Below are 26,964 nucleotides of genomic sequence, written 5' to 3'. Positions count from 1 at the left end.
AATTTTAATTAATTAAGTGGTAATACGTTGTATGTATCTTTTTTCTTTTTTCTCTTTTTTCCTATTTTTTGTTTGTCTTTCAGATAATTCATATATTTTGTTTGTCTTTCAGATAATCATATATTTTTTGTTTGTCTTTCAGATAATTCATATATTTACTCCAGTGTTCTAAGAATCTCTGATCCTGCAGGTTTCGAATCCTTCCTGTTAATTTATCTAGTTCTGCAGAACTAGATGTAATGATCTCATTTCATTGAAATCCCAGGACACCAGTTCCCAGAATTTGTTTTCTCTCTGCTCCATTACTGCTAGTTCCAATTCCTGCCACTCGGTTTTTGTATTTTCAGCTTAATTGTTTTTGAGCAGACTCTTCTATTCCAACCTACATTTGATGGATTCACTGTGAGACCATTTCAGTCTTTCACCTTCTACTTACGCTCACAGATTCGGTTGTATGTATGCATTTTATTAGAGCACACAGGGTCATTGATATTGGAATGTGGTCACTTTCTGGTCATTGTAACCCTTCAAAAGTGTCCACAAAAGTGACCATGGAATTTTATTCCAATACATGACTATGGCAGTGAGACTTTTATACACACAAAGATGGAAAGATTCATCTTTACCAACAATGGAAGAATTGTTGTTAATAATTGTTGGATATAGCTGAGATGGCAAAATTGACATGTTTAATCAAAGACACAGTTGCTGTTTACTAAAGGTTGGAAACTTATAGACTTCTTGCATGAAAAAGAAAATGGTAGTTGGGTTTGAAGACTGAAGATAATGTTGGGTTATAGAAAATGGTTTTGTTAGGTGTAATAGTGGAGTGGTGAATTGAATAATGTTTACAAATAGTGGATAGATGAGGAATCAGAAGTTATTGATTTTCCTTTCTTCTTTTTCCAATCATCTCTTCTTTCTCTCTTTCTCCTCATTTCTCTATTTTCCTTTTATTACTTTTTTTGTTGTTGCAGTTTGTGCTTATACCTAGGTTAACTTTTTACCTTTGACAAAAAATATAATTAACAATAATTTATGTATAGCTTTTTCTAAATTCCAATAAATCTATTATTTAAAAAAGTGTTCACAAAAGTGAATAATGAATGAGAGATTATAATGCAGTTAATAGCACTTCCACTGTATTTGTTCAAATAAGAATACGGACCCTTAGCAATGCCTACAGGTCTCCCATGAAGGATATATTCCTTCACAAATTCCAACAATTTCAGGCCCTGTGCATTATATTTCTTGTTCAAAGAACAAAGAGAGGTTAGGAAAATATCTTCCAAATCTAAGCGTAAAGGTAGCAAGAGACTCTCTGGCAGTTGCTTAACAGCTGGCTGACTAGAAGAGTTATAATCCTGTAAATTGGCGGCAGGCGAGCAAGCATTTTACAAACAGGGAGCCATTGAAGAAAATGCCCATTCTATCATTGAGGAGCCACACGAAGAAGGGCTTCAGAGCAGAGCCGTCTTTCCCATAGGCCTTAGTGGTGTGTCGCACCAGGGTGCCAGCCTCTCAGGGGCGCCTCAGCAAGTGGAGCAGCAGCGCGGCTTTGCTGGTGGCCTTCCCTTTCCCTGCACACCCACCAGCTGCGCCCCACCAACCATAAGGCTGGTGGGCGTGCGGCTTCCCTCCCAAGCCTCTGCGGGGATCACTCTCCTTCCGAGGAGGCTTGGGAGGGAAGCTGTGCTCTCCTCCCGTGGAGGTTTGGGAGGGGCACATTTTCACTCCCAAGCCTCTGCGGGGATCGCTCTCCCGCAGCAGCATGGGGGAGAGTTGCACCCCCCCCCCATGGCTGGCAGTGCACGGCTACGGCCACCCCAACACTACCCGTGGTAATTTGGGGGTGCTGGGCAGATATTTGCACTCTGGCACCGCATCTGCTAAAGATGGCCCTGCTTCAGAGAATGATCTTAGGGTCCAGGTAGGCAGGGGTGTAGTGGGGGGGGGCCGGGGGGCACTGCCCTGGCACATTTTTGAGAGGGAGTGCGACCAGGCGCCTGGCTCCTCGTTCCCAGCAGCAGAGCGTACACTCCGCTGCTGCAGGTTGGTTCATATGGAAAGAGGCAGTCCTGGAGGTATTGTGGTCCTGAGCCATTTAAGGCTTTGTAGGTCAATACCAGCACTTTGAGTTGGGCCTGGGAACCAATTAGCAGTCAGTACAATTGGGCCAGCATCAGGGTTATATGCTCAAGCCATTCTGCCCTGGTGAGCGGCCACTGAGTTCTGCACCAGCTGAAGTTTCCGAACCATCTTCAGAGGCAGTCTTACATAAAGCATTGCAGTAATCTAATCTAGGAGTTACCAGAGCATAGATGAAAGTAGACTGTCCCTGTCAAGGTAAGGGTGCACCTGGGCCACCAGCAGAAGCTGATGGAAAGCAGGCCATGTTGTGGAGGCCACCTGAGATCCAGGAGTACCATGGGCATAGCCAGGATTTTTTTTGGAGGGGGCAGGCCTTTTGTTGTTGGGGGGAGGGCAGAACCTCAGTTTGCTATGGCTACGTCCATGAGTACCACCGCTAAGCGACATACCTGCTCCTTCAGACGGAGTGTAACGCCATCGAGAGCAGGCCACCTCACAGCCTATCCAGATGAAACCAAACGCATCCTTGCCTTCTCTTAGCAGCACCAGCAGCACACCCACCTAGCCTTTGGCTTCCCTAGACGCTGCAATAGTTTGCCCCCCCCCCCCGGCGCGTCCCACTCTGTCTACCCTCCCACCCTCGGGGGATTCCACCAAGGACCAGGCGCTGTTCCAGCGCCATCTGCTCGACGGCACGCGCGCTGCGCAGCCTCCTGCCTCCAGTCCCCCGGCGGAGGAGTGGCCGCTCATCGCCGCAGCAAGTAGACCCGGTTGGAGGAGGAAGAAGGCGGGAGGGAGGGAAAAGAGGCAGCGGCTGGCTGGACGGACGGACCCACGAACAGGGTGGCTGTTGCTTGTCGCCGGCGCCTGCCCAGCTCAGAGACACTGCCATCGCCATGAGCGAAACAGCCGACGCCCGCGACTACGTCTCCCGCCGGGAGATCCCGCAGCTTTTTGAGGTGAGCCAGCCACTGGGATCGCCTGTGCGCTCCTTCTCTGCTGGTCTCCTTTCGGGGTGGCGTTCCCGGGGTAGCCTTGCCACCTGTTTGCCATGTGCGCGGTCGCAGCTGAAGAAGAGCGCGTCCACCACCTCCTCCTCTGAGCATGCACAAAACGCCCCTTTGCCTCGTGGTCGGGACAGGAGGGAGGCGGGCGGGCAGCTCGCCCGGTTCTCCGCTGATTTGAACGCCAGGGCTGGGTCCCCTGGAATCTGGCCACAAAAGGTAGACCTGTCGGGGGCTCAACTGAGGGCAGTGTTCAGGAAGGCTTGTTTCCGCACCCTGACAAATGATAGCCCCCAAATTAAGTCCCCGCTGGCGAGTTAAAAATTGGGTGGGAAGATTGTGCCCCATAAGCATGTCCAGAGCAACTCATGCCTCATGTTAGCCGTCGTCCCTGTTTTGTAATGGGCTAAGAGCTGGGAAAGCAGAGTTCAAATCTTTTCTTGGCCAGCCATGAAACTTCCAGAGTGACCTTTTGCCAGTCACAGCCTCTCAGCCTAACCTACCCACAGCATAGCTGTCAACTTTCCCCTTTTCTTGCGAGGAATCCTATTCGGAATAAGGGAATTTCTCTTAGAGAAAGGGAAACGTTGACAGCTATGCCCCACAGGGAGGTTGTTGTGAATAAAATGGGGAGGTTGGTAACCACGTAAACCACCCTGAGGTCCTGGGAGGGGGTGGGGGATATAAATGTAATACATAAAAAGACCCAGGAGTGATGTGTCCCATGTATTAATATGAAGAACAAGCAAGTATCTTAGCATGTGGCAAGTGCTAACGCTCCACTATGCATTTGAGGTTACAACACGACGGCTTCTGGGTCAAGAGAACCTAGCATGCGTCACCTCTGAGAAATCATTGAGCAGCATGGAAAATTCCCTTTGGCAGAGGAGAGTGAGGGATAATGCCCCACCCCCATGCCCTCAGGTGTTTGTTTCTTGACCACCTTTGCATGGAGAAGATATGTGCCTGCTTGATGCCTCGACAGCTTAGCAACCTAGCTGGCATTAACCTGTATTGATTGCTAAATGAATTGACTCAATTATTGCCCTCTTGAAAGGGAGCCTATGTGATCAAGCTGTTAAGCTGCCATTATTGTGAGACCCAGGGAGCTGTTTTTAATAAACAAGGCAGAAATCAACGTCCAGAGGGAAGTACCTTTGTTGTGAGGAACTTTCTTCATATGGCTGGTTTTGTATTTGGCTCCTTGTCACAGTCAATCAGGTCCCCGCAGAGCCAGTAATTAAAGAGGAAATGTGAGGCTCCAATCCAAAACACAGTTCCCAGGGGTGTAAGCACAGCTGAGGAACTTACAGAATGCTTTTCTTATACAGTGGTACCTGTACATACACTTCAGGATACAGACTCCACTAACCCAGAAATAAGAACTTTGCTTCAGGATGAGAACAGAAATCGTGCTCCGGCGGCGCGGTGGCAGCGGGAGGCCCCATTAGCTAAAGTGGTGCTTCAGGTTAAGAACAGTTTCAGGTTAAGAACGGACCTCCAGAACGAATTAAGTACTTAACCCGGGGTACCACCATATGTGTTGACTTGCACAAGTGCTGGTGCCCCATAAAAAAAATTCCCATAGCATTTAATAGGGAAAGACATTAGCTTTGCATGCAGGAGGTCCAAAGTTTAACCCCTGGCATCTCCAGGTAGGGCAGGGGAAAACCTTTGTCTAAAGTCCTTTTGACTTCAAAGGGGCTTACTCTCAGGTATAGGACTGCAGCCTTGCTTATTGTGGCTAGCAGCCACTGACAAATCCCATTGTGCAAATGTATCAAATCCCCTTGGGAAGCCGCAAGCCAATTCACATCATGGGGCAACAGATTTTACAATGCAGGATTGGTGCCAGCATATTGCTCTGCTTTCCTTTGGACCACCTCAGTGAAGCCAAGAGGAAGGTCTTGCCATCTGGGTCTTGCCTAAGTCCGCACACACTGCCCAGGGAGGCCACTTTAGTTTTGCCAACACAGTGGCTTGACTTCACTTGGAGGCACACTCCATTGTCTCTCACAACAGACGGATGACGACAACAACAACAACAACAGCAACAACAACAATGGGGAACTTTTTTTCAATCTGAGGGCCTTGTTGTCTTCTTCTGATGGGTAGAAGGCACTGGCCAGTGGTGGAAGGGCCAGAGACAAGAGTTGGCAGAGCAAGGAATGTAAATATTACGTTAGTCTGGTAGGCTTCTTTTCACACAATCTCACAACCAGGGGCGTAGGAAGGGGTGTGCTGGGTGTGTGGTCTGCCCCGGGTGTCTTGCCTAAGGGGGTGACAAAATGGCACACCACGGGGGGGGGCACTTACTGCGGGGTCTGACCTGCAGTGCACCCGAGCCACGCGTCTCTCCTGCGAGTGACACAGTGACTTGGGCCCCCGTGCTGCCCAAAATGGCAGCGTGGGGCTTGCGTCCGCCAGGCGGACTCTGTGGGCGGATCGCCACCCCACCCCCATGGGCAGATCGCCCCGCCCTCACCACCCTGGGTTACGGAGCAGCTAGCTACACCCCCTGTTCACAGCACCCTGCTCTGCCATACATCCAGGCAAGCATTCAACAACACCTAAGAGGGAGCAGTCATGAGTGTGGCTGGGGAGAGGCTGTAGCAAGGGGGATATCTCAAGGGCCAAACAAAAAGACTTTGGCCCCTGGATCTCAGGTTCCCTCCTCCAATGCCCCTGTTATAATGGATGATGTGATTATGTATCCCCCTTTCCACTGCTCTGTAGTAATTCAAGGTGTGTTTACACCATTGTAGCATCCCAACACAGTAACTGTCTCCATGGCTAAACCCTGGATTCCTCTTTCCCAGACACACCTCTTACCAGAGCATACAAAGTGAGGGACGGGACCATTTTATTCTGAGGCAAGGGTGAGGAACCTTTTTTCTGTAGAGGACTACATTCCCATCCACCCCTGCAGGGGTAAAACAGCAAAAGGAACCATAAGTTTTTGGCTCCATTCTTGTTTCCACATTAATTAGTCTGTGTCATTTAAATAAGCCACATGCATTCATATTTCTATATGGCTTGGGACATGTACTTAAATGCAACTTCCGTCATTAATTATGGGTTGCAAAATGTATTTAAATGCATGTTAAATACATTTAATGTGGGACGGTGGTTAAGAGTGTCACACTAGGACCTGGGAGAGATCAGGGTTTGAACCCCCACTTGGCCATGAAGCTCACTGGGTACAATCATGGGCAAGTCACTGCCTTTCAACCTAGCCTACCTCACAGGGTTGTTGTAGGGTTTAAATGAGGAGGGGGAGCACCGTGTAGGCCACCTTGAGCTCCTAGGAGAAAACATGGGACATAAATGCAATAAAATAATACTAACTAAAAATATTTTATCATAAGACGTAGTTTTAATTTCAAGTTGGTTCAAGGTGATAAACATCAGATACAGTAGAGGCTTTGGTAATACAGCGCCCTGAGCAAGGACAAAATTTGGCACACACACACCCCCAAAAAATATTTCCTTTCTCCCCACAATAATTTATTTTGGTACTGTTACTTTTTTAATGGACATCCTTGGTAGGTACCCATATAAATAGAGGTGGTATTATTATTAATAATAGTAGTATCAGCATCATTTTGTGCCCCCTCAGCTTCACACCTTGTGCAAGAGAACCAGCCAGCACCTCCAGCGCTGACATAGGGTTAGCAAGACAGCCCCAGCAGAGAAAAAACACAGTATGTGTGGACCTAGACTGTGCCAGTTATTTATTTATTTATTTATATTCCAGTACATGCATTTATAAATGTAATTTATCCTTAAAAAAGAAAGAAAGGTATATTGGTACCTCCCCCCCCCCCTTTTTTTTGGCGCTGAAATCAGCATTGCAAAATCTGGAGAAGTGGGAAATCCAAAGGATAAGTATACTGTACTCCAATCTTCAGTCTGTGAATTAGGCTGCAACCCAAACTCCATCCACAGATTTGTATGACTTTATGGAGTGGCCGGGCTGCTGCCACATCCACAGACACATGGTGGCTGTGGCAGAAGTGGGGAAACGCAGGGATCGGGTCTTGATCAGGCCCAGCGCCGTCACACAGCAATGGTGGGGCCAACTCAGGATCCGATGGATCCCCTTGGGGGCTCCCACTGGCCACTGCTGGGGAGAATCCTGCCTGTTTGGCATGCAGATGGGGAACTCTGCTCTCACTGTGGCCTCACCCCATCAGTAGCAGCTGGTGGGAGGCCTGCTTAGGTGGCACAGCTGGGAGGGGGGACACTACGGGTGTGTTGGATTGCCCTGTTCATTTGGAACATGCACATTGGGTCAGTTTGTTTACAAATGTATATGCAATTGTCCACTATTCCTACCTGCACACATATTTTGGAATCATAAATCTACAGCCTTGATTTTGATTTTTTAAGATTATTTTTTTTTGAATGACCAGTTGCAACTCACTTCAGTTCATTTCAAAGAATCACAACCTCCACAAATAATAATAATAATAATAATAATAATAATAATAATAATAATAATAATTTATTATTTATACCCCTCCCATCTGGCTGGGCTTCCCCAGCCACTCTGGGCGACTTTCAACAAAATATTAAAATACAGTAATGCATCAAACATTAAAAGCTTCTCTAAACAGGGCTGCCTTCAGATGTCATCTAAAAGTCTGGTAGTTGTTGTTCTCTTTGACATCTGAATCATAGAATCATAGAATCATAGAGTTGGAAGAGACCACAAGGGCCATCGAGTCCAACCCCCTGCCAAGCAGGAAACACCATCAGAGCACTCCTGACATATGGTTGTCAAGCCTCTGCTTAAAGACCTCCAAAGAAGGAGACTCCACCACACTCCTTGGCAGCAAATTCCACTGTCGAACAGCTCTTACTGTCAGGAAGTTCTTCCTAATGTTTAGGTGGAATCTTCTTTCTTGTAGTTTGGATCCATTGCTCCGTGTCCGCTTCTCTGGAGCAGCAGAAAACAACCTTTCTCCCTCCTCTATGTGACATCCTTTTATATATTTGAACATGGCTATCATATCACCCCTTAACCTCCTCTTCTCCAGGCTAAACATGCCCAGCTCTCTTAGCCGTTCCTCATAAGGCATCGTTTCCAGGCCTTTGACCATTTTGGTTGCCCTCCTCTGGACACGTTCCAGTTTGTCAATGTCCTTCTTGAACTGTGGTGCCCAGAACTGGACACAGTACTCCAGGTGAGGTCTGACCAGAGCAGAATACAGTGGCACTATTACTTCCCTTGATCTAGATGCTATACTCCTATTGATGCAGCCCAGAATTGCATTGGCTTTTTTAGCTGCCGCGTCACACTGTTGGCTCATGTCAAGTTTGTGGTCAACCAAGACTCCTAGATCCTTTTCACATGTACTGCTCTCAAGCCAGGTGTCCCCCATCTTGTATTTGTGCCTCTCATTTTTTTTTGCCCAAGTGCAATACTTTACATTTCTCCCTGTTAAAATTCATCTTGTTTGTTTTGGCCCAGTTCTCTAATCTGTCAAGGTCGTTTTGAAGTGTGATCCTGTCCTCTGGGGTGTTAGCCACCCCTCCCAATTTGGTGTCATCTGCAAATTTGATCAGGATGCCCTTGAGTCCATCATCCAAGTCGTTGATAAAGATGTTGAATAAGACATAAAGATGTTGAATAAGATGTTGACATAAAGATGTTGAATAAGATGTTGAATCTGATGGGAGGGTGTTCCACAGGGTGGGTGCCACTACCGAGAAGGCCCTCTGCCTGGTTCCCTGTAACTTGGCTTCTCGCAGTGAGGGAACCGCCAGAAGGCCCTCGGCGCTGGACCTCAGTGTCCGGGTAGAATGATGGGGGTGGAGACGCTCCTTCAGATATACTGGACCGAGGCTGTTTAGGGCTTTATCTGTTGTTGCAATGCAATGCAGAAGACATCTAATTAAAGAGCATTGGAAAACATTGTCCTGCCCACTTTTGCCCTCTACTGGCATGTGGCCTTTGGAAGGTTGCATGGAAGAGAACATCAGCATGGTGCTCTCTGAGTGTGGTTGGACTCCAGCTCCCATCAGCCCCAGCTACTATGGCCAGAGGTCAGGAATGGTGGGAGCTGGAAGCCTGGAGCATCTGGAGGGCACCAGGTTGGAGGCCCTGATGTACACCATTCTAAGCTCATGGTGGGGCCAGAGGCACAAGTGGGAGGAGCAATGGAGGTGACCCTTATGGCAGAGCCTCCATTCCAGCTACGCTAAAGTCAGAATCATAGAACTGTAGAGCTGGAAGAGACTATGAGGGTCATCTAGTCCAACCCCCTGCAATGCAGGAATCTTTTGCCCAACATGGGGCTCAAACCCAAACTCCTGAGATTGTGCGTCTCAGGCTCTGCCAACTGAGCTACCCCAGCTCAGAGGTTTCTGCACACACCTCTCTCCACCCAGAAAAGCCTAGAGGCATTACCACAATTCAAGGACAATTTCCAGCCGGACAATAGCACTTGAGGAGAGTGCCAATGAGAAGGGTGGTCTGGGGAGAGTTCTGAGAGCTACACAGAGGGTGGGCCACATCTGGGCTCCAAGAAGTCTCTGTCCCTGGTGCTCATGAATATCCAAACAAGCTGACAGTTTTCTGTAGAAAACTAGTTGCTCCTAGAGATAACAGACCTGAAAATAATCTATTCTCCTGTTTTCGCGCCCCTCCCCCCGCCGGAGTTTCCAGTTTCTATTGAGCCGAAATCTGTTGGTGTCACATTTGCAAATGATTCCCAACCCAGTATTAGCAGTTTTACAGTGGGGTTTCTCCTTTGGAACTCCCTTGGTTTTCAAATCTGTTGCAAAACATCGAGGGAGAATGTAATGTTCTCGCTTCCTTACCTACATACCCAGCTTCTGAGTGTTATTACCGTTAATGTTTGATTTCTGACTGCTACATAAAGGTTAGCCAAACCAGGCACTGATCAATGTAACAAGATTACATTTGGCACCACAGTGTTGGTGGTGAGCTTTAAAGCCCTAAACGGCGTCGGCCCAGTATACCTGAAGGAGGCGTCTCCACCCCCATCGCTCAGCCTGGACACGGAGGTCCTCCTCAGAGGGTCCTCTGGTGGTTCCTTCACTGTGAGAAGCGAAGTTACAGGGAACCAGACAGAGGGCCTTCTCGGTAGTGGCACCCGCCCTGTAGAACACCCTCCTATCAGATGTCAAGGAGATAAAGAACTACATAACTTTTAGAAGACATCTGAAGGCAGTCCTGTATCAGGTAGTTTTATTATGTTTTTATTTTATTATGTTTTTATATCATGGGTAGGCAGACTAAGGCCCGGGGCTGGATCCAGCCTAATAGCCTTCTAAATCCGACCCGTGGATGGTCCAGGAATCAGCGTGTTTTTACATGAGTATAATGTGTGCTTTTATTTAAAATGCATCTCTGGGTTATTTGTGGGGCATAGGAATTTGTTTAGGTTTTTTTCCAATATATAGTCTGGGCCCCCATAATGTGTGAGGGACAGTGGACCATCCCCCTGCTGAAAAAGTTTGCTGACCCCTGTGGAATCCCCTCCCCAGAGAGGTGCACCTGGTATCTTCATTGTTATCTTTCATCAGATGCTTTTTAAAGTTTAACATTTTACCATGTCTTGATGTATGCTGGAAGCCGTCCAGAGTGGCAACCCAGTCAGATGGGCAGGGTAAATAATAATAAGAATAAGAATAAGAATAAGAATAATAATACTTAAGACACACCACTTTATCTAGGACAAGAGGAATATTGTCTTTTTATATTGTGACCTGCCCTAGACCCTAATGACAAATGGGTGGGTATGTCGACTTCCTGGGAGGAAGTTTAGGTTGTGGGGACTAAGTCATTTAGGGCTTTAAACTTATGTGAGCACCTTGAACTGGGCCTGAAAATGAATTAGCAACCAGTGCTGCTGTTTTAGACCAGGGGTTTTGTGCGTTCTAAACAGAGTGAGTTGTAATTGTTACTTTCTCATTTGCTTCACCTGCTTGAGCCAGGTGAATGTGATGTGCGAGTGACTGGCCAGCTAGTGCTACTAGCCCCTGGGCCATAACTTTCTGCTATGACTTGGAGCTGGTGAGGTCAAAACATAGATCTGGGAAGAGCATTGAGACTTGGCCATGTACTCCCCCACCCCTTCTGAAATACAGATAATTTTATTTTATTTTTATAATTTTTTTTTATTAAAGTTTTAAACAACAAAAAAAAGAAAAACAACACACACAAAAAACAATACAAAACTTAACAATATAAACACAAAACAATTAAAAACAAACTCTCTTTTTCATTTCCAATTTTAAGTTACTTATTTTCTGGACTTCCTCATACCTCCCTCTTTTGTATTCCAGTCCACATTATTTGTCCAGCAGTTTCTTTTCCACTTTTTTAATCCCAATCTTTAATTTAATAAAATGTTAAAATATATAACTTCAACTTTTTTAAACCTAATCCTTGATCTTAATATCATATAACTTTAAAGTTTTCCCTTTTAAAATCAAATTTCCATTTCTTTAAACTTCTTTAATCTTAATCTTTAATCTTAATCTATCCTTAACTTTAACCTGTACAGCTGGAAACCACTTATTTTCAGTCCAACATCACTCTAACATTCCTTAATTTTGCAGTGTTTCTGAAGATAGTCTTTGAATTTCTTCCAGTCTTCCTCCATCGACTCTTCTCCCTGGTCACGGATTCTACCAGTCATTTCCGCCAATTCCATATAGTCCATAAGTTTCAGCTGCCATTCCTCCAGCGTGGGAAGTTCTTGTGTCTTCCAATACTTTGCGATGAGTATTCTTGCTGCTGTTGTTGCATACATAAAGAAAGTTCTATCCTTTTTTAACACCATTTGGCCGACTATGCCCAGGAGAAAGGCCTCTGGTTTCTTAGGGAAGGTATACTTAAATACCTTTTTTAATTCATTATATATCATTTCCCAGAAAACCTTAATCTTTGGTCACGTCCACCAAAGGTGAAAAAATGTACCTTCAGTTTCTTTACATTTCCAACATTTGTTATCGGGCAAGTGATAAACTTTCGCAAGCTTGACTGGGGTTATGTACCACCTGTATATCATTTTCATAATATTCTCTCTTAAGGCATTACATGCTGTAAATTTCATACCTGTGGTCCATAACTGTTCCCAGTCAGCAAACATAATGTTATGTCCAACGTCCTGTGCCCATTTAATCATAGCCGATTTTACCGTTTCATCTTGAGTATTCCATTTCAGCAGCAAGTTATACATTCTTGACAAATTCTTAGTCTTGGGTTCTAACAGTTCTGTTTCTAATTTGGATCTTTCCACCTGGAAGCCAATTTTCCTGTCCAATTTAAATACCTCCATTATTTGATAATAATGAAGCCAGTCTCGCACTTTGTTTTTTAGTTTTCCAAAACTCTGCAATTTCAGTCTATCTCCGTCTTGTTCCAAAATTTCCCAATATTTCGGCCATTTGACCTCCATATTGACCTTTTTCAAGGCTTTCGCTTCCATTGGTGACAGCCACCTTGGGGTTTTATTTTCTAACAAATCCTTATATCTTATCCAAACATTAAACAGCGCTTTCCTGACAATGTGGTTTTTAAATGCTTTATGTGCTTTGACCTTACCATACCATAAATATGCATGCCATCCAAATACATTATTAAATCCTTCTAGATCCAAAATGTCAGTGTTTTCAAGAAGTAGCCATTCTTTCAACCAGCAAAAGGCTGCTGATTCATAGTACAGTTTAAGGTCTGGCAGGGCAAATCCACCTCTTTCCTTTGCATCCGTTAGTATTTTAAATTTTATTCTGGGTTTCTTGCCCTGCCAGACAAATTTAGAAATATCTTTCTGCCACTTCTTGAAACAATCCATTTTGTCCACGATCTGCAAAGTTTGAAACAAAAACAACATTCTGGGCAGTACATTCATCTTTATCGCAGCAATACGACCTAGCAGTGAAAGCTTCAAATTTGACCAAATTTCTAAATCTTTTTTCACTTCTGACCAACATTTTTCATAGTTATCTTTAAATAAATTCCCATTTTTTGCTGTCATGTTAATCCCCAGGTATTTAACTTTCTTAACCACTGTTAAACCTGTCTCATTCTGAAACCTCTCTCTTTCAAACGGTGTTAAATTTTTCTCTAGAACCTTGGTTTTTGACTTGTTCAATTTAAATCCTGCCACTTGACCAAATTCTTGAATCAGTTCTAAAACCCTTTTAGTACTAGATTCTGGCTCCTGTAACGTCAATACTAAGTCATCTGCAAATGCTCTCAATTTATAGTGTTTAGTTCCGACCTGTATACCTTTAACCATCTGGTCCCTTCTAATCATATTCAACAGAACCTCCAGGACTGAGATAAAAAGAAGTGGGGAAATTGGGCAACCTTGTCGTGTCCCTTTTTCAATTTTAAGTTCTTCCGTCACAACATTATTTACAATTAGTTTAGCCTTTTGTTCTGAATAAATTGCACTTATACCATTCTCAAAACCTTGGCCTACCCCCATACCCTGTAGATTCTTCTTCATAAAATTCCAAGAAATATTGTCAAAAGCTTTCTCCGCGTCTACAAATATCAACACTGCTTTAGTGTTTATATTCACTTCTAATTTTTCCAAGATATCAATTATATTCCTCAAATTATCAGACAAATGTCTTCCTGGGAGAAAGCCCGCTTGGTCTTTATGAATCTCTTCCAACAGCACTTTTTAAAATCTCTTCGCCAAAATATCTGCAAAAATTTTGTAATCCACATTAAGTAATGATATAGGGCGGTAGTTCTTAAGTTGTGTCTTTTCAGTCTCTGTTTTTGGTACAAGTGTAATATATGCTTCTTTCCACGACTCTGGTGCCCTCTTCCCCTCCATTATTTCGTTGCAGACCTCTTTCAATGGTTGAATTAACCATTCTTTTAAAGATCTGTAGTATCTAGAGGTCAAGCTGTCTGGTCCTGGAGATTTACCCAATTGCATATTTTGAATGGCACCTTCTATTTCCTGTTCAGTTATTCTGTCATTCAAAATTAGTCTATTTTCTTGAGATATTTTTTGTAGTCCATTTGTTTTCAAAAATTGGTCTAAATCTGTTTCTTTCACTGGCCCTTGAGTATATAGTCTTTTAAAATACTTCTGGAAACACCTTCTAATCTCCGCAGGGTTCTGTATATTCCTTCCTTCCACTTCTAAATTCGTAATCGTATTTAGTTTTTGTCTCTTTTTCATTTGCCATGCCAACAATTTACCACATTTATTGGCCGATTCAAAAGTCTTTTGTCTCTGAAATACAGATAATTTTAACCTGTGCTTTCCTCCCCCACTTCTGCTTCTCCACAGAGCATGTTAACGGGCCTCATGTACTACCGACCAGAAGACCCGGTTAGTTATCTGGAGCACTGCTTGCAGAAAGTCCGGGAGCTGGGTGGACCCAAGATGGTGCAATGGGATACATTCATCACTCAGGAACGACGGGCCATGCACAGCAATGGCAGCAGTGGGCAAGGCAAGAAAACCTTCTTCTGCACAGGTTTGGATGCCCCCTCATTGAACGGCATGTTTAAGAGCTTAGGTCAGAAGTCACCAACCTTTGTGGGCACATTTGAATTTTTGATGCATGCTGTGGGTGCCACCCTGAATTGGTGTTTCTCTCCCCTTTCCCTGGATCCTCCTACTGAAGGGGAAGGATGGAAGTGCAAGTGTGCTTTCTCTCTCTCAATCTCTCTTTGCTTCTCTAAAGCATCTAGCTAAAAGTCTAATCCAGTAGGATTTATCTGAGCCTTAAACAGGAACACAGGAAGCTGCCTTATGCAGAGTTGGACCAATGGTCCATTTAATCTGCACTGATGGGCAGTGGCTCTCCAGGACCTCAGAGGAGATCTTTCTCAACCGTACCTGGAAATGCCAGCGGGTACTGAACCTGGGACTTTGTATGCAAAGCGTGTGTTCTACCACTGAGTTGTGGCCCTTTTCGTATAAAGCTGGAGGAAGTGGAAAAGAGCATCTCTTGCAACTTCATCCAACTTCAACAGTGGCTGGGAGTAGAATTCAGAGGCTGCATGGGCACCTGGGGAAGGCACCTCAAGGACACCATCGAACCCATGGATTCCATGTTGGCAACCCCTGTAATTTGCAATGACATTCTGATTTATTTTTATCCTTGCAGGACTAGGCTTGGCACCATACAACCAGTACCAGCACCTACCACCCATTGAAAGCCAGTTCTCCATTGAGAGTGACTCAGATATGACAGAATTCACAGGCCTGATCCAAGAATATGATGTATTTGTCCCTGGTCAACCTCGTCCTAAGATCATATTTGTAATAGGTGAGAAGTTAACTGGGATGAGGAAGAACGGTTCTTCGGTGGGAAGAGGGGCAAATGCTTGCTTGGAGACTTGGGTAAATTCTTTTATCTACTTGCACTGGTGTGCTTTTGAACTGCTACATTGGCAGAAACTGAGACAGAGCAATGGGAGTTCACCACTGTCAAGCAGATTTGCACCAACGACCTTCTGATCGGCAAGCCCAAGAGGTTCATTGGTTTAGACCACAGTGCCACCCGTGTCCCTAATGGACTGTACCGCCACAGGGTACAAGGAGAGGAGTGTGTATATATGTGTGTGCGTATATGGTGGGAACAGTCATTAATATGCAGATGATACCCAGCTCTACCTCTCTTTTAAATCGGAACCAGTGAGGGCAGTGAAGGTCCTGCGTGAGTGTTTGGAGGCGGTTGGAGGATGGATGGTGGCTAACAGATTGAGGTTGACTCCTGACAAGACACAAGTACTGTTCTTGGGGGACAGGGGGTGGGCTGGTGTGGAGTACTCCCTGGTCCTGAATGTAACTGTGCCTCTGAAGGACCAGGTGTGCAGCCTGAGAGTCATTTTGGACTCACAGCTGTCCATGGAGGTGCAGGTCAATTCTGTGTCCAGGGCAGCTGTCTACCAGCTCCATTTGGTACACAGGCTGAGACCCTACCTGCCTGTGGACTGTCTTGCCAGAGTGGTGCATGCTCTAGTTATCTTCCACTTGGACTACTGCCATGCGCTCTAAGTGGGGCTACCTTTGAAGGTGACTTGGAAACTGCAAATAATCCAGAATGCGGTAGCTAGACTGGTGACTGGGAGTGGCCGCTGGGACCATATAACACCGGTCTGAGAGACCTGCATTGGCTCCCAGTAAGTTTCCGAGCACAATTCAAAGTGTTGGTGCTGACCTTTAAAGCCCTAAATGGCCTCAGTGCTGTATACCTGAAGGAGTGTCTCCACCCCCATCTTTCATCCCAAACAGCTCCATCTCCGAGGGCCTTTTGGCAGTTCCCTCACTGCGAGACATGAGGTTACAGGGAACCAGGCAGAGGGCCTTCTCAGTAATGGTGTCTGCCCTGTGGAACGCCCTCCCATCAGATGTCAAGGAAATATGCAACTATCCTACTTTAAAAAGACATCTGAAGGCAGCCCTGTTTAGGGAAGTTTTTAATGTTTAATGTTTAATGTTTAATGCTGTATTGTGTCTTTAAGATTTGATTGGGAGCCGCCCAGAGTGGCTTGGGAAACCCAGTCAGATGGGTGGGGTATAAATAATAAATATTATTATTGTTCTTATTATTATTATTTCTCCAGAGCAGCCTTCTCCAATGTTGGATCTCCAAATGTTGTTGCACCACGTACCTCACCCTCCTCAGCCAGCATTGCTAGAGATTAGGAGTGTTGGAAGTTATAGTCCAACAACAAATAAGGACCCAGAGTTGGGGGAGTCTGTTCTAAAGCTTAGACCCATTTGTAGTTATTTTGGTGCACTTGATCAATTTCTTGGCTGCCCTGGAAGACCTGCCTTATAGGCCTTTTTCCACCTGGCCTGGGGGGGGGGGGTTCATTTTGGCCCTGACTGACTCCAGCTGCAGAAGCTGCGGTTGCTGAACGGGCTCATGGTCTGGGTTATTGCTTAGGGGGATATGTTTTTGTTTTTGTTTTGTTTTTTGCTGCTGTTACTGATTTTACTTTCTGTATATTTATTTTTAGATCTCATGTGGATATGGTTCCATTTGGTTGTGTACTTTGTGATGTGTTTTGGTTGTTATTGTTTATGGTTACAGCACCTGAAAAGGTTCTCTACTCCTTGCTCTACATGCATTGTTCAGCTGTCTTTTTGGATTGCAGGGGGCCCTGGGAGTGGGAAGGGGACTCAGAGCAATAGGATTGCCTCCCATTTTGGATTCACCTGCATCTCCGTTGGTGAGATCCTGCGCAAGCAGATGATTCATCATGCCAACAGCGACAGGAAGTGGGAGCTGATCGCCAAGATCATCGCCAATGGGGAGCTGGCCCCACCGGTAAGAATGATTGGCTTTCAGAATTTTAGCAACCAAAGTTGTTTCAAGACTTTCAGAGGTGGATTCAAGTCACTGAAATGTATAGGATAAGCAGCTGACTAACAGGAAGACATACAGATCAGGATGAATTCAGGGTGAATGCTAATCACTGTATAATTGCCCCACAAATCACAAATCAGAACTAACACTGAAGTCAAGACCAGACATAAGTGTAAGCTTTCTATAAGCAAATTTGGATGAATCTTCTATAAGTTTTGGAAAGTGCTTTGTCCATCTGGTTGTCCATCTGTTCTTGAGATATCAATCACCAACTTGGCACGGGGGTTCCTGAGCTGGGGGGCAGCAATCTTCCTCGATGTTTAGATGCCAGCCACCATTTTGAATCAAGATGGTGGACCAAAATGTCATTTTGATATGACTAAGTCCATTTTTGGCATAGGTTTGGCCATAGGCACCAAGTCCAAGGGCCCTGGGTGCCATGGCTTCCACAAAGTGTGGCATGGCCACGTGTGCATGCTGCGGGGCTTGGGCACAGTACATCATCAACGCCCCCGGCATGTGCGCGCTACTTCGCCATACCCCGCTATGTGCATGAGTGAAGTTGGCACACTGGGGATGTGATGATGTAGAGCACACCCCCAGTGATGATGCATGGCCCCAGGCACCTACAGTCACAAGTTGGCACCAGTAGGCTTGACTGTCTCTAAAGATAATAATTAAACTTGCTTGGAAGGGTGGAAGGGAAGATGGTGTCTTTTGAGAAAGAGGATTTTTTGGGGGTAGAATTTATCTCCCTCCCATTGCAATTGCTGGAGCAGCAGCAGGAAAGGAAATGAGTGGATGAGGGAGAAGGAAGGGCTTTGGAGGTGAGAAGGCAGATTTGCATTCTTTTCTGGCTCAGATTAAAAACTTTAGTCTGTGATGCTCAGTGTGTAATTGACTGGAACACTGGGAGTCACCGAGATTCATCTGTTTCCCAGCCAGGGCTTACAGAAACTTGGCAACTTCACCGTTTTAAAAAGGTGCTCACTTTTTGTTATTTCCCTGTTCATCTTGCTTACGCACAAGCAAGGAGCTGAGAGCCTCAGCCTTCCCAGTGATGCCTCTCTTTGCCTTTCAGGAAACAACAATCGAGGAGCTGAAGCAACAATTTATAAAGCAGCCAGATGCGAAAGGCTTTGTGGTGGATGGCTTCCCCCGAGACATTGGCCAGGTGTTAACGTTTGAGGAGCAGGTAGGAGACAAACCAGGCAGAGTGAAAGAAACTCTGGGAAAGCCATTGCCAGTCATTGCAGAGGATACTGAGCTAGATGGACCAAAGTGGAGGAACATAGAGGAGAAAATGAAGAGAAGGGAAACATTGAGAAAAAGGATGAAACCAGTGTCAATTTGTAGTGCTCCAGACATACCCTGGGCAGCGAAGAGGGTGAGAGGATGGCCGCCATGTTTAAAGCCTGACACTTGTCTCCCTTCTCTGGCAGATCGGCTCCCCAGATCTTGTCGTCTTCCTGGCCTGCCCCAGCCAGAAGCTCCGGCAGAGGCTAGAGAAGCGTGCCCAGGAGCAAGGCCGCCTGGACGACAACCCCCATGCCATTGGGCGCAGGCTGGAGACATTCAAGCAGAATGTGCCACTGATAGTGAAGTATTACCAGGAAAAGGGAACCATTGTCCGGGTAAGGACCTTCCTGAACTGAGTTGGTGGGGATGCTCTAAGGCGTTGGGAAAGAGAATTTGCTTTCATCAGGACTGGAGACAGAGCAGAAATTAATTTCAGTTGGCATTTGAAGGCGAGCTGAACTAACTCACACTTTCTGAAGCAATACACAAACTGCAGCACAGACTTCCTTCAAAATTTGCACTTTTCTGAATTTTTCAATGCACTTCCTCCAGCCAAGTAATGCATACAAAAATACATATACTAGTATAAAGCATGCATAAAATGCATATATTGATGGAAATAATGTACAAAATCCACTATACAAGGGAAGATTTCTTTGCAGAAATGTTTTATTAGAGAAAATAGCTTACCAAAAAAAATATTCATTACATTTGTATGCCATCCTTCATCCAAAGGTCACAGGTGATTCACAACATAAAAATACAAAACAAGAACACAAAATACATAATAAAACAAAAACAAGCCCAAAACATTCGTTCTCCCCAAAACACATTTTGGAGGCCATGGAATTGGCCGAATGCCTGGTTATAGAGAAACATTCTTGCCTGGCACATAAAGATATGTAAAGAAGGTGCAAGCCAAACTTTGCTGAGCAGAGCATTCCAGACTGCAGAAAAGGCCCCTTCTTGTGTTGCCACCCTCTGGACCTCTCATGGAGGAGGCACACAAAGAAGGGCCTCAGAAGATGATCTCAGGGTCTGGGCAGGTTCCTTTGGAGAGAGGCGGTCCTTGAGGTAATTGTGTCCCTGAGCCGTTTAATGCTTTATAGGTCAAAACCAGCACTTTGAATTGGGCCTGGAAACTAAGTGGCAGCGAGTGCAGTTGGGCCAGGATTGGCATTGTACGCTCAAAACATTTTGTCCCGGTGGACAACTTGGCTGCTGAAGCCCTACGTACAACACATTGCAGTCATCTAGCCTAGAGGTTACCAGAGCATACGCAACAAGAGTTAGGCTATCCCTGTCCAGATGGGGGCGTAGCTGGGCCACCAGCCAAAGCTGACGGGAGGCACTCTGCACCCTGAGGCCACCGACAGTGAAGGATCTGGGAGTACCCCCAAGCTACGAACCTGCTCCTTCAGAGGGAGTGTAACCTCATCAAGAGCAGGCGATCTCCCAGCCATCCGGTCTAGGGAACCACACACCAACAGTGCCTCAAGTCTTATCTGAATTGTGTGTCAGTCTGTTGACTCTCATCCAGTTCATTACCAAGGCAAGGCAAAGGCTGATGATGAAAAGGCTGCACTAAAAAGCTGATAAATTTTCATGGGGCCTTGTTTTTCAAAACCATTGCAAACTGATGTGGAAACAGGGAGAACTGAACTTAAGGTTGGAAAAATGAGAAACTGAGAGGAGGCTTTTTCACACGTTGTTATTTGTACAGTTTAGCTATTGTTTACATAGGTATATAGACTATTAATCTCTCTAGTGTAACCTGTGAACACCCACAGAGAAAGAGGGAGAGCATAGGATGGGGGGCAGAGTGAGGAGAGAAGCAGAAACAGGCTACAGATCTAAGAAGCAGCAATTCCTACTGTGCGCAAGAAATGGATGAATGTCTCTGCTTGGAAGAGGCATTTCCTCGAGACAGCAGGGAAGGTATCTTCTTAGATCACGGATAGGCAAATCTGCAGCCCTCTAGATGTTATTGGACTCCCATCCACCCCTGCCACCATGGCCAATAGACAGGGATGATGGGAGATGTAGTCCAGCTCCATTGGAGGGCAGCCGCTGCGATCAAGGGTGGCATCACACATCTATGCCCTGTCAGAAGCAGCTGGCCTAGACATACCGTATTTTTCCGTCTATAAGATGCCCCCATGTATTAGGCAGCCCCTATTTTTGGGGACTCAGATTTAAGAAAAGGGGGGATGTATCTGTGCATAAGACACCCCCTAATTTTTGACATTATTTTAAAGGGGGGGAAACTAGTCTTATACATGGAAAAATATGGTATCTTTGGCCTGATCCCTTAAGGTGCACCTCGCTTCATCCTGATGGGGGCCTCTCAAAATGAACACAGCAGGCCCTGTGCTCCTCCTTTGTAACCAGCCTGAGAAAGATTTAACAGCACCTCCCTCCCCCTGCTTTCCCTTTCCAGTTTGCTGCAGACAGAGAGGAGGAGGAGATTTTTGCAGACATTGGCTCCTGTGTTCAGCAGCGGCTGCACTTGGAAAGAATGGAGTTTCCAGGTGAGAGCGGGGGGGGGGGCACCTGTTTCATCAGGGTGGGGGGTCTGAAAGGTAAGGGTAACAGCACTCTGCAAAAAAAAACTTGAGTCAAGCCTGTGATTGCATGGTTGCCTTAGGGGGCAGAGCTTCCTTCTATCCAGGGCTTGCCCCCCCCCGATACTTCCAGGTGGGAGAGGGGCCTAGGTACGAGGGTCCTAGGCCGTGAAGGGGCAGAGGCAGAGCTGTGGCCTTCAGCTGTAGCCTTCAACAGCCTCCCCTCCGTGCACATAGGCAGGGCTTTCATGCCCATGAAATTAACAGAGAGATGCCTCTCATCACCTCTAGTTTGTCCCTGAGTTCTGGTGTGAGTGGGGGAGACAACACCATCAGAGAACCTGCAGAAGGGTGGGAGATGAGAGGAGATTGACCCCAACTCATAATCTCATCCCCACAATAACCCTGTGAGGTAGATTAGGCTGAGAGGCAGTGACTGGCCCAAGTTCATCCAATGAGCTTCATGACCAAGTGAGGGATTTGAACCCTGGTCTCCCAGGTCCTGGGACACAGGAGTTGCTGTGGGTTAAACCACAAAGCCTAGGACTTGCTGATCAGAAGGTCGGCGGTTTGAATCCCTGCGACGGGGTGAGCTCCCGTTGCTCGGTCCCTGCTCCTGCCCACCTAGCAGTTTGAAAGCACGTCAAAGTGCAAGTAGATAAATAGGTACCACTCCGACGGGAAGGTAAACGGCGTTTCCATGCGCTGCTCTGCTTCGCCAGAAGCGGCTTAGTCATGCTGGCCACATGACCCGGAAGCTGTACGCCGGCTCCCTCGGCCAATAAAGCGAGACGAGCGCCGCAACCCCAGAGTCGGTCACAACTGGACCTAATGGTCAGGGGTCCCTTTACCTTTTACCTCCCAGGTCCTCGGCTGATACCACACTTGTACGTGGGTGTAGCCAGTATTTGGGGGGGGGCTGAACCTCAGATTTGTACTGATTTGTATTGATGGGGGGGGCAACCACCCACCCCCTTGGCTACTGCCCGTGCACTTGTAGGCTGAGAATGAGTTGCTTTGCAGTGAGTAGGGCGTCTACTATAAATGTTTGCCTAATTTTACTCCAGCTGCAGAGTTTAAATATTTTCCTGGTCCTATACACAGTGTCCACTCTGGATGCCCGTTGCTGGGAATGGCAACGGGGTGGCGCTGCTGTGCTTCTGTGCCCTGCTTGCGGTCTTCCCCAGAGGAATTGGGTTGGCCATTTGGAAACAGGATGATGAACCAACAGAACCGTTGGCCTGATCCAACAGGGCTCTTCTCATATGAAGCTTCAGGTTGCCAGGGGACAATGGTGGACAAATTTCAAGGACTAGCTGTACAAAGACCCATGTAGCTTCTTGCTTTCCAGTATCCCAAAACGATGGCAGCTGAGACTGAGACTTGCTTTTACCACCTGGGAGGATTCTGTCAGCATCCTGGTGTGTTGTGTTGCTCCCCCTGCCACCCACCACCACATGGAACCTTCCAGGCATCTTTTGTTTCCTGTTTTCTGTCTCTTGATTCAGAGTCTCCGCTGCTGGCGTCGTTGGACAATCTGTTTAGCCCCAGCCAAGACTCTCCGAAGGAAGAACAGAACTGGGGGCAGGTAAGGTTGCAGCAGTGGCATGTCATAGGCCTGGGCTCTTGGCAGAAAGCCTCCCAACTTGCTTCCAGAGCTGAGGCTGGATTGGAGCTCCACTTCCTCTTTTCTGGGTCAAAAACAGGAACGGGAAGGGGTGGGAAGCGGGACTTCACAACGGGAAAACAGCAGAGTCAGTGGCCCAGGAGGTCAAAAACTGGCATTGGTCAACTACTGGCTGACAGTTAACCCCTGTCCATTAAGCAGAAAGTAAAGTACTGGATGCAACCAGAGGCTGCTTTTATTTTATTTTGCTTGGTTTGCTTGCTTGCAGGATTTATATACCACTTTTCAGGTGGACCTCGACAAAGTGGTTTACATAAGATTACTCTTATTTTTGGGAGGTGGGGGATGAGTTTCAAAAGAATGGGAAAGGCAACATGCTTGTTTAGAAAAAGCTATTACTGCTGCTTCTCCCCTCAGAGCAAAATGGTCCTTCAAATGCCCCTGTGGAGCAGGGAGGGGAGTTGTATCCAGTGTTAATCCTACTCAGAGTAGACCCATTTAATTTGCCTAAGTTAGTCATCCATCCATTTTGAGATGGGCCCATTAGCCCATCTAGTTCACAGTTTTTCAGGGTTTCAGATGGGGGACGTTCCCACTCCCACCTGGAGGTGCCAAGGATTGAGGACCTTTGTGAAATGTTGCCTGGTGATTGGTGCCTTTGCCCCATTGCTTCTTGAAACATTTCCCTGATCTTTTTTGTGTGGGGACCTGATTTACTATGCTCTCTTTTTCCATAAGACCCAGCTCCTATGAACACATATAGCTGCCTACATTGCACCCATCGGTCCATTTACCCTCATACTATCTGCTCTGATGGCAGCAGCTTTCTGAGGTTTACCCCCAGCCTCACCTGGAAATGTCAGTATTTGAACCCCTGACCTTCACCATGCAAAGAGTAAACTCCTACCACTGAGCTACAGCCCTTGCCCTCATAATGGTTTCCATCTTTCATCATCTGACCCCTGTTAAAGGTGTAGGGGGCTGATGGAAATCGATTTCAACCTCATTTGGAGGGTCCCAGTTTACAAACTGTGTGGGGCAGCTTTGAGAGACTTGTGGCCCCCTGGACTGCAGCTCCCATCGTCCCTGACCATTGGTCATGCTGGCTGGGACTAGTGGGAGGTGGAGTCCAACAATATCTGGAAGGCCATAGGTTCGCCATCCCTGCACTAGTACTATAGGAAGCTGCCTCTGAGAAGTTCATTTGTTCAGACAGCCTTTACCCAGACTGGCATCTTCCCAGGGTCCCAGAGACAGATGCGTCTTCCTCCGTCCCCTCCTACCTTCGCTACTCTGGGCTCACAACTGGGAAAAACAACAAATATTGCATGCAACGCAGGGGCTCTACCTTTGACCCATGATATGTCTAGCCCAGGACGTTGTGTGCTGATCAACAGTGGCTCTCTTTGCTAGCTCTGGTGTGTGAGATTTCCAGCCCCCACTCCAAACAGGAGATGCTGGGGACTGAACTTGGGCCCTTCTGTATACAAAGCAGGTGTCCTGCTACTGAGATATGGCTCATCTTCCTCCACCACCAGCAGTGTCTTCCCAGAAGCAGCCAGGCCACATGCCCTTCACTCCTCCATTGACATTCCTTTGCTTTCCATTATCCTTCACTCCTCTTTGCCCCACCCCCTGCACCTGCATAATGTAGTTTGGAAGGGCAAATCTGTCCATTTTGGTTTCTGGGTTGGATGGGAGAATCTGTTAACTCTGGTTTCTCATTTTTCCCAATCTTAATTCCAGTTCTCCGCATAAGTTTCTGTTTTTGTTTGTTTGTTTGAAAAAGACCTTTCTTCATTAGCATTTTGGTACTAATTTCTCCTAAGATAAAGATTTCTGATAACAGTTTTGAAGACCATACATTTTTCATGCACCTATTCCTCATATAATGCTTTTTTTTTTTTTTTGCAAGCTACTTTGCACAAAGACAAACCCATTTCTACACACTTTTACCCAGTTATATGAAGTTTTACGCACATGACTTGGCAGTTGGAAAGCCACCTGTCAGTTACCTGACATCATAATGGCATCAGGCAACTGACAGGTGGGATGTTCCACTCACCTGTCAAAGTTAGCCCACGGAGGTCGGGACAGGTAGCAAAAAAGGCTCCCTTACCCATAACATAAAATAGTTATAAAGATTGTCAATAAAACCAAACAAATCGAAGTGTAAATAAAGATCCAGGATCTCTAGTGAAGAGGATCTCAGACAGCATTCTTTTTTTAAAAAGACAACACCCCAAAGCCCAGATAGATATAATAACACATTAATTTGATAATGGTTCCCCCCCCATACCTTTCTTGTCATTGTGATGACATAGAAAACTCAGGGAGAGCTTCGCTTCCTTATCTGCTTATCCCTTTCGCTATCCTGCACCTTCTTGCGGTTTCCTTGCTACTCTTTTTGTGTGCCCCCCCATAGCTGTCAACTTCCAGATTTGAAAATAAGGGATCAGCAGCCTCGAAAATAAGGGATCAGCAGCCTCACCTGTCCTGGGGACAGTCTACGGGATAGCTAACAATCCGGGATAGCAGCGGGAAGTGGCGCGCTGGAATAAGGAATTTCCCGCAAAAAAAGGGGAAGGTTGACAGCTATGCCCCCCCCCCCCCATGATCCCCATAGCATTTCTATGCAGCTCAGGTCTCCGGGCATCGGGTGTCCTCCGTCGCCAACCGTGTCAGGCAGCGAGAGTGTGTGTCCCCCCCCCCCTGCTCCCAGCATGCCACGCGCCTGGCAGCCGTGTATATAGGGTGGTAAAAATAGCTGGATATCCCATGCAGGGGCAGGCTTCTGGCGAGAAAGAGCCCTCGTCTTCCTCGACCCCCCTTTCTTGTCCCCCTGCACCCCAGCGCTGAGAGGTACGTATGGATCTTTTGTTGGGGCAGGGCGTCTGGGGGAAAGGACACACCGCCACACACACACACGCAACCGCTTAATGCAGCCAGGGAAAGCACGCTGCAATTCTTGTTTTTATTGTTTTCATTCATTGGGTACCACCCGGCAGAACGAGGAAGCAGGACAGATATTTTCATTATGTTGCTCATGGTCTCTGTCGTCGTCGTTAGGGATTCAGTAGAAGGGTACAACCCTGGCTTGGCTGCTTTTGCAGCTCAGTGTTCTTGCAGACAAGTAACAATGGAACAATGCAGTGCTGTGCGCTTTTCAGAATTTGATCCCTCTGGCTGGTTTGTCAGTCGTGCGTGTTGCTGTTGTGGTGGCGCTGGTGTGTGTAATACACACACCCATGTCTTGCTTGGGTTGTGCGTCTGGGATAATCAGGAATCTCCCCTGTTAATTCGCTCAAGGTCAGTGTTCCTTCCATCTTGCATCGCTGGGATATCCACCCCACCCCCCACAAAGTCATGCCATTAAGAGAAATCGCAGTGTGTGTATGCGCTCCCCGCCCCCCCCCCCCATGGCCAGCCTCACACCTCCAGCCACAGGGAGATCCCTGTGAAAGGCACGTTCTGTTTTTTTTTACCGGAGTCTGGCTGGAAATGTTGAATCGCTTTGCTAGTTGCTAAGAAACTTCGGGCGGGGGGGGGGGGAGAGCTGCAGCCAGTGTTGGCAGCTTATTGAAATGCTAGACTGAAAAGAGCCAGCAAGAGTGGGAGGAAAGAAAGTGGGGTGCTTTGCAAGCTGGGAACCTGCAGGTGAGCATGGGCTGAAATTTCTGTTTACATAACTATAACAGGTATGTGGAGTTTTGCTGTTCAGGATGTGCAAATGCACTTGAGGTGTGCGTTTGTACAAGAAAGCTTGACTGGTTGCAATAAGTCAACAGGAGAGCAGTTGCTTTGCACGCAGAAGCTCCAGAGTTTATATCCTGTCGTCTCCGACTGAAAGGACAGGAGAAGGCTCCCTGGTCCAGGTCCTTGCAAAACAGCTGCCTCTTGGAGGATACCAAGATGGCAGAGGCTGGTCCATTAGGCTGAACAAGGTACTGCTGCATCAACCTCAGTCTGTTGTCAGCCACCTGCTTTCTTACTTACATCCTCATCATTATTCAGCTGAGGGGGTAGCCCTGCCTGCCAGCTTCTT

At 46.6% G+C, this 26,964-nt stretch overlaps 1 protein-coding gene across 4 annotated transcripts in view; it reads left to right on the top strand.

Annotated features, from left to right (window-relative positions):
- The first annotated feature begins 2,789 nt into the window (after nucleotides 1-2,789).
- AK1 (adenylate kinase 1) overlaps nucleotides 2,790-26,964 on the top strand; it is a 59,852-nt gene continuing 35,677 nt past the window's right edge. The window contains exons 1-8 of one of the 4 annotated variants that reach the window (XM_080990936.1): nucleotides 2,790-3,050; nucleotides 14,393-14,558; nucleotides 15,219-15,380; nucleotides 17,218-17,390; nucleotides 18,511-18,624; nucleotides 18,872-19,063; nucleotides 21,169-21,259; nucleotides 22,801-22,880. In XM_080990936.1, the coding sequence (XP_080847062.1) occupies nucleotides 2,988-3,050; nucleotides 14,393-14,558; nucleotides 15,219-15,380; nucleotides 17,218-17,390; nucleotides 18,511-18,624; nucleotides 18,872-19,063; nucleotides 21,169-21,259; nucleotides 22,801-22,880 (1,041 nt within the window). In that variant the 5' untranslated portion in view covers nucleotides 2,790-2,987. Of the gene's footprint in view, nucleotides 3,051-14,392; nucleotides 14,583-15,218; nucleotides 15,381-17,217; nucleotides 17,391-18,510; nucleotides 18,625-18,871; nucleotides 19,064-21,168; nucleotides 21,260-21,548; nucleotides 21,601-22,800; nucleotides 22,881-25,641; nucleotides 25,782-26,964 lie in introns of those variants that run through there. The other 3 variants (XM_080990935.1, XM_080990937.1, XM_080990939.1) reach the window with 3 other exon arrangements.

The sequence above is a fragment of the Podarcis pityusensis genome (genome assembly GCF_964106645.2).
Source record: "Podarcis pityusensis genome assembly, chromosome: Z".
In the NCBI taxonomy this organism is placed as follows: Eukaryota; Metazoa; Chordata; class Lepidosauria; order Squamata; family Lacertidae; genus Podarcis; species Podarcis pityusensis.
Note: the sequence above shows the minus strand (reverse complement) of the source record. Positions and strands in the feature narration are given on the sequence as shown.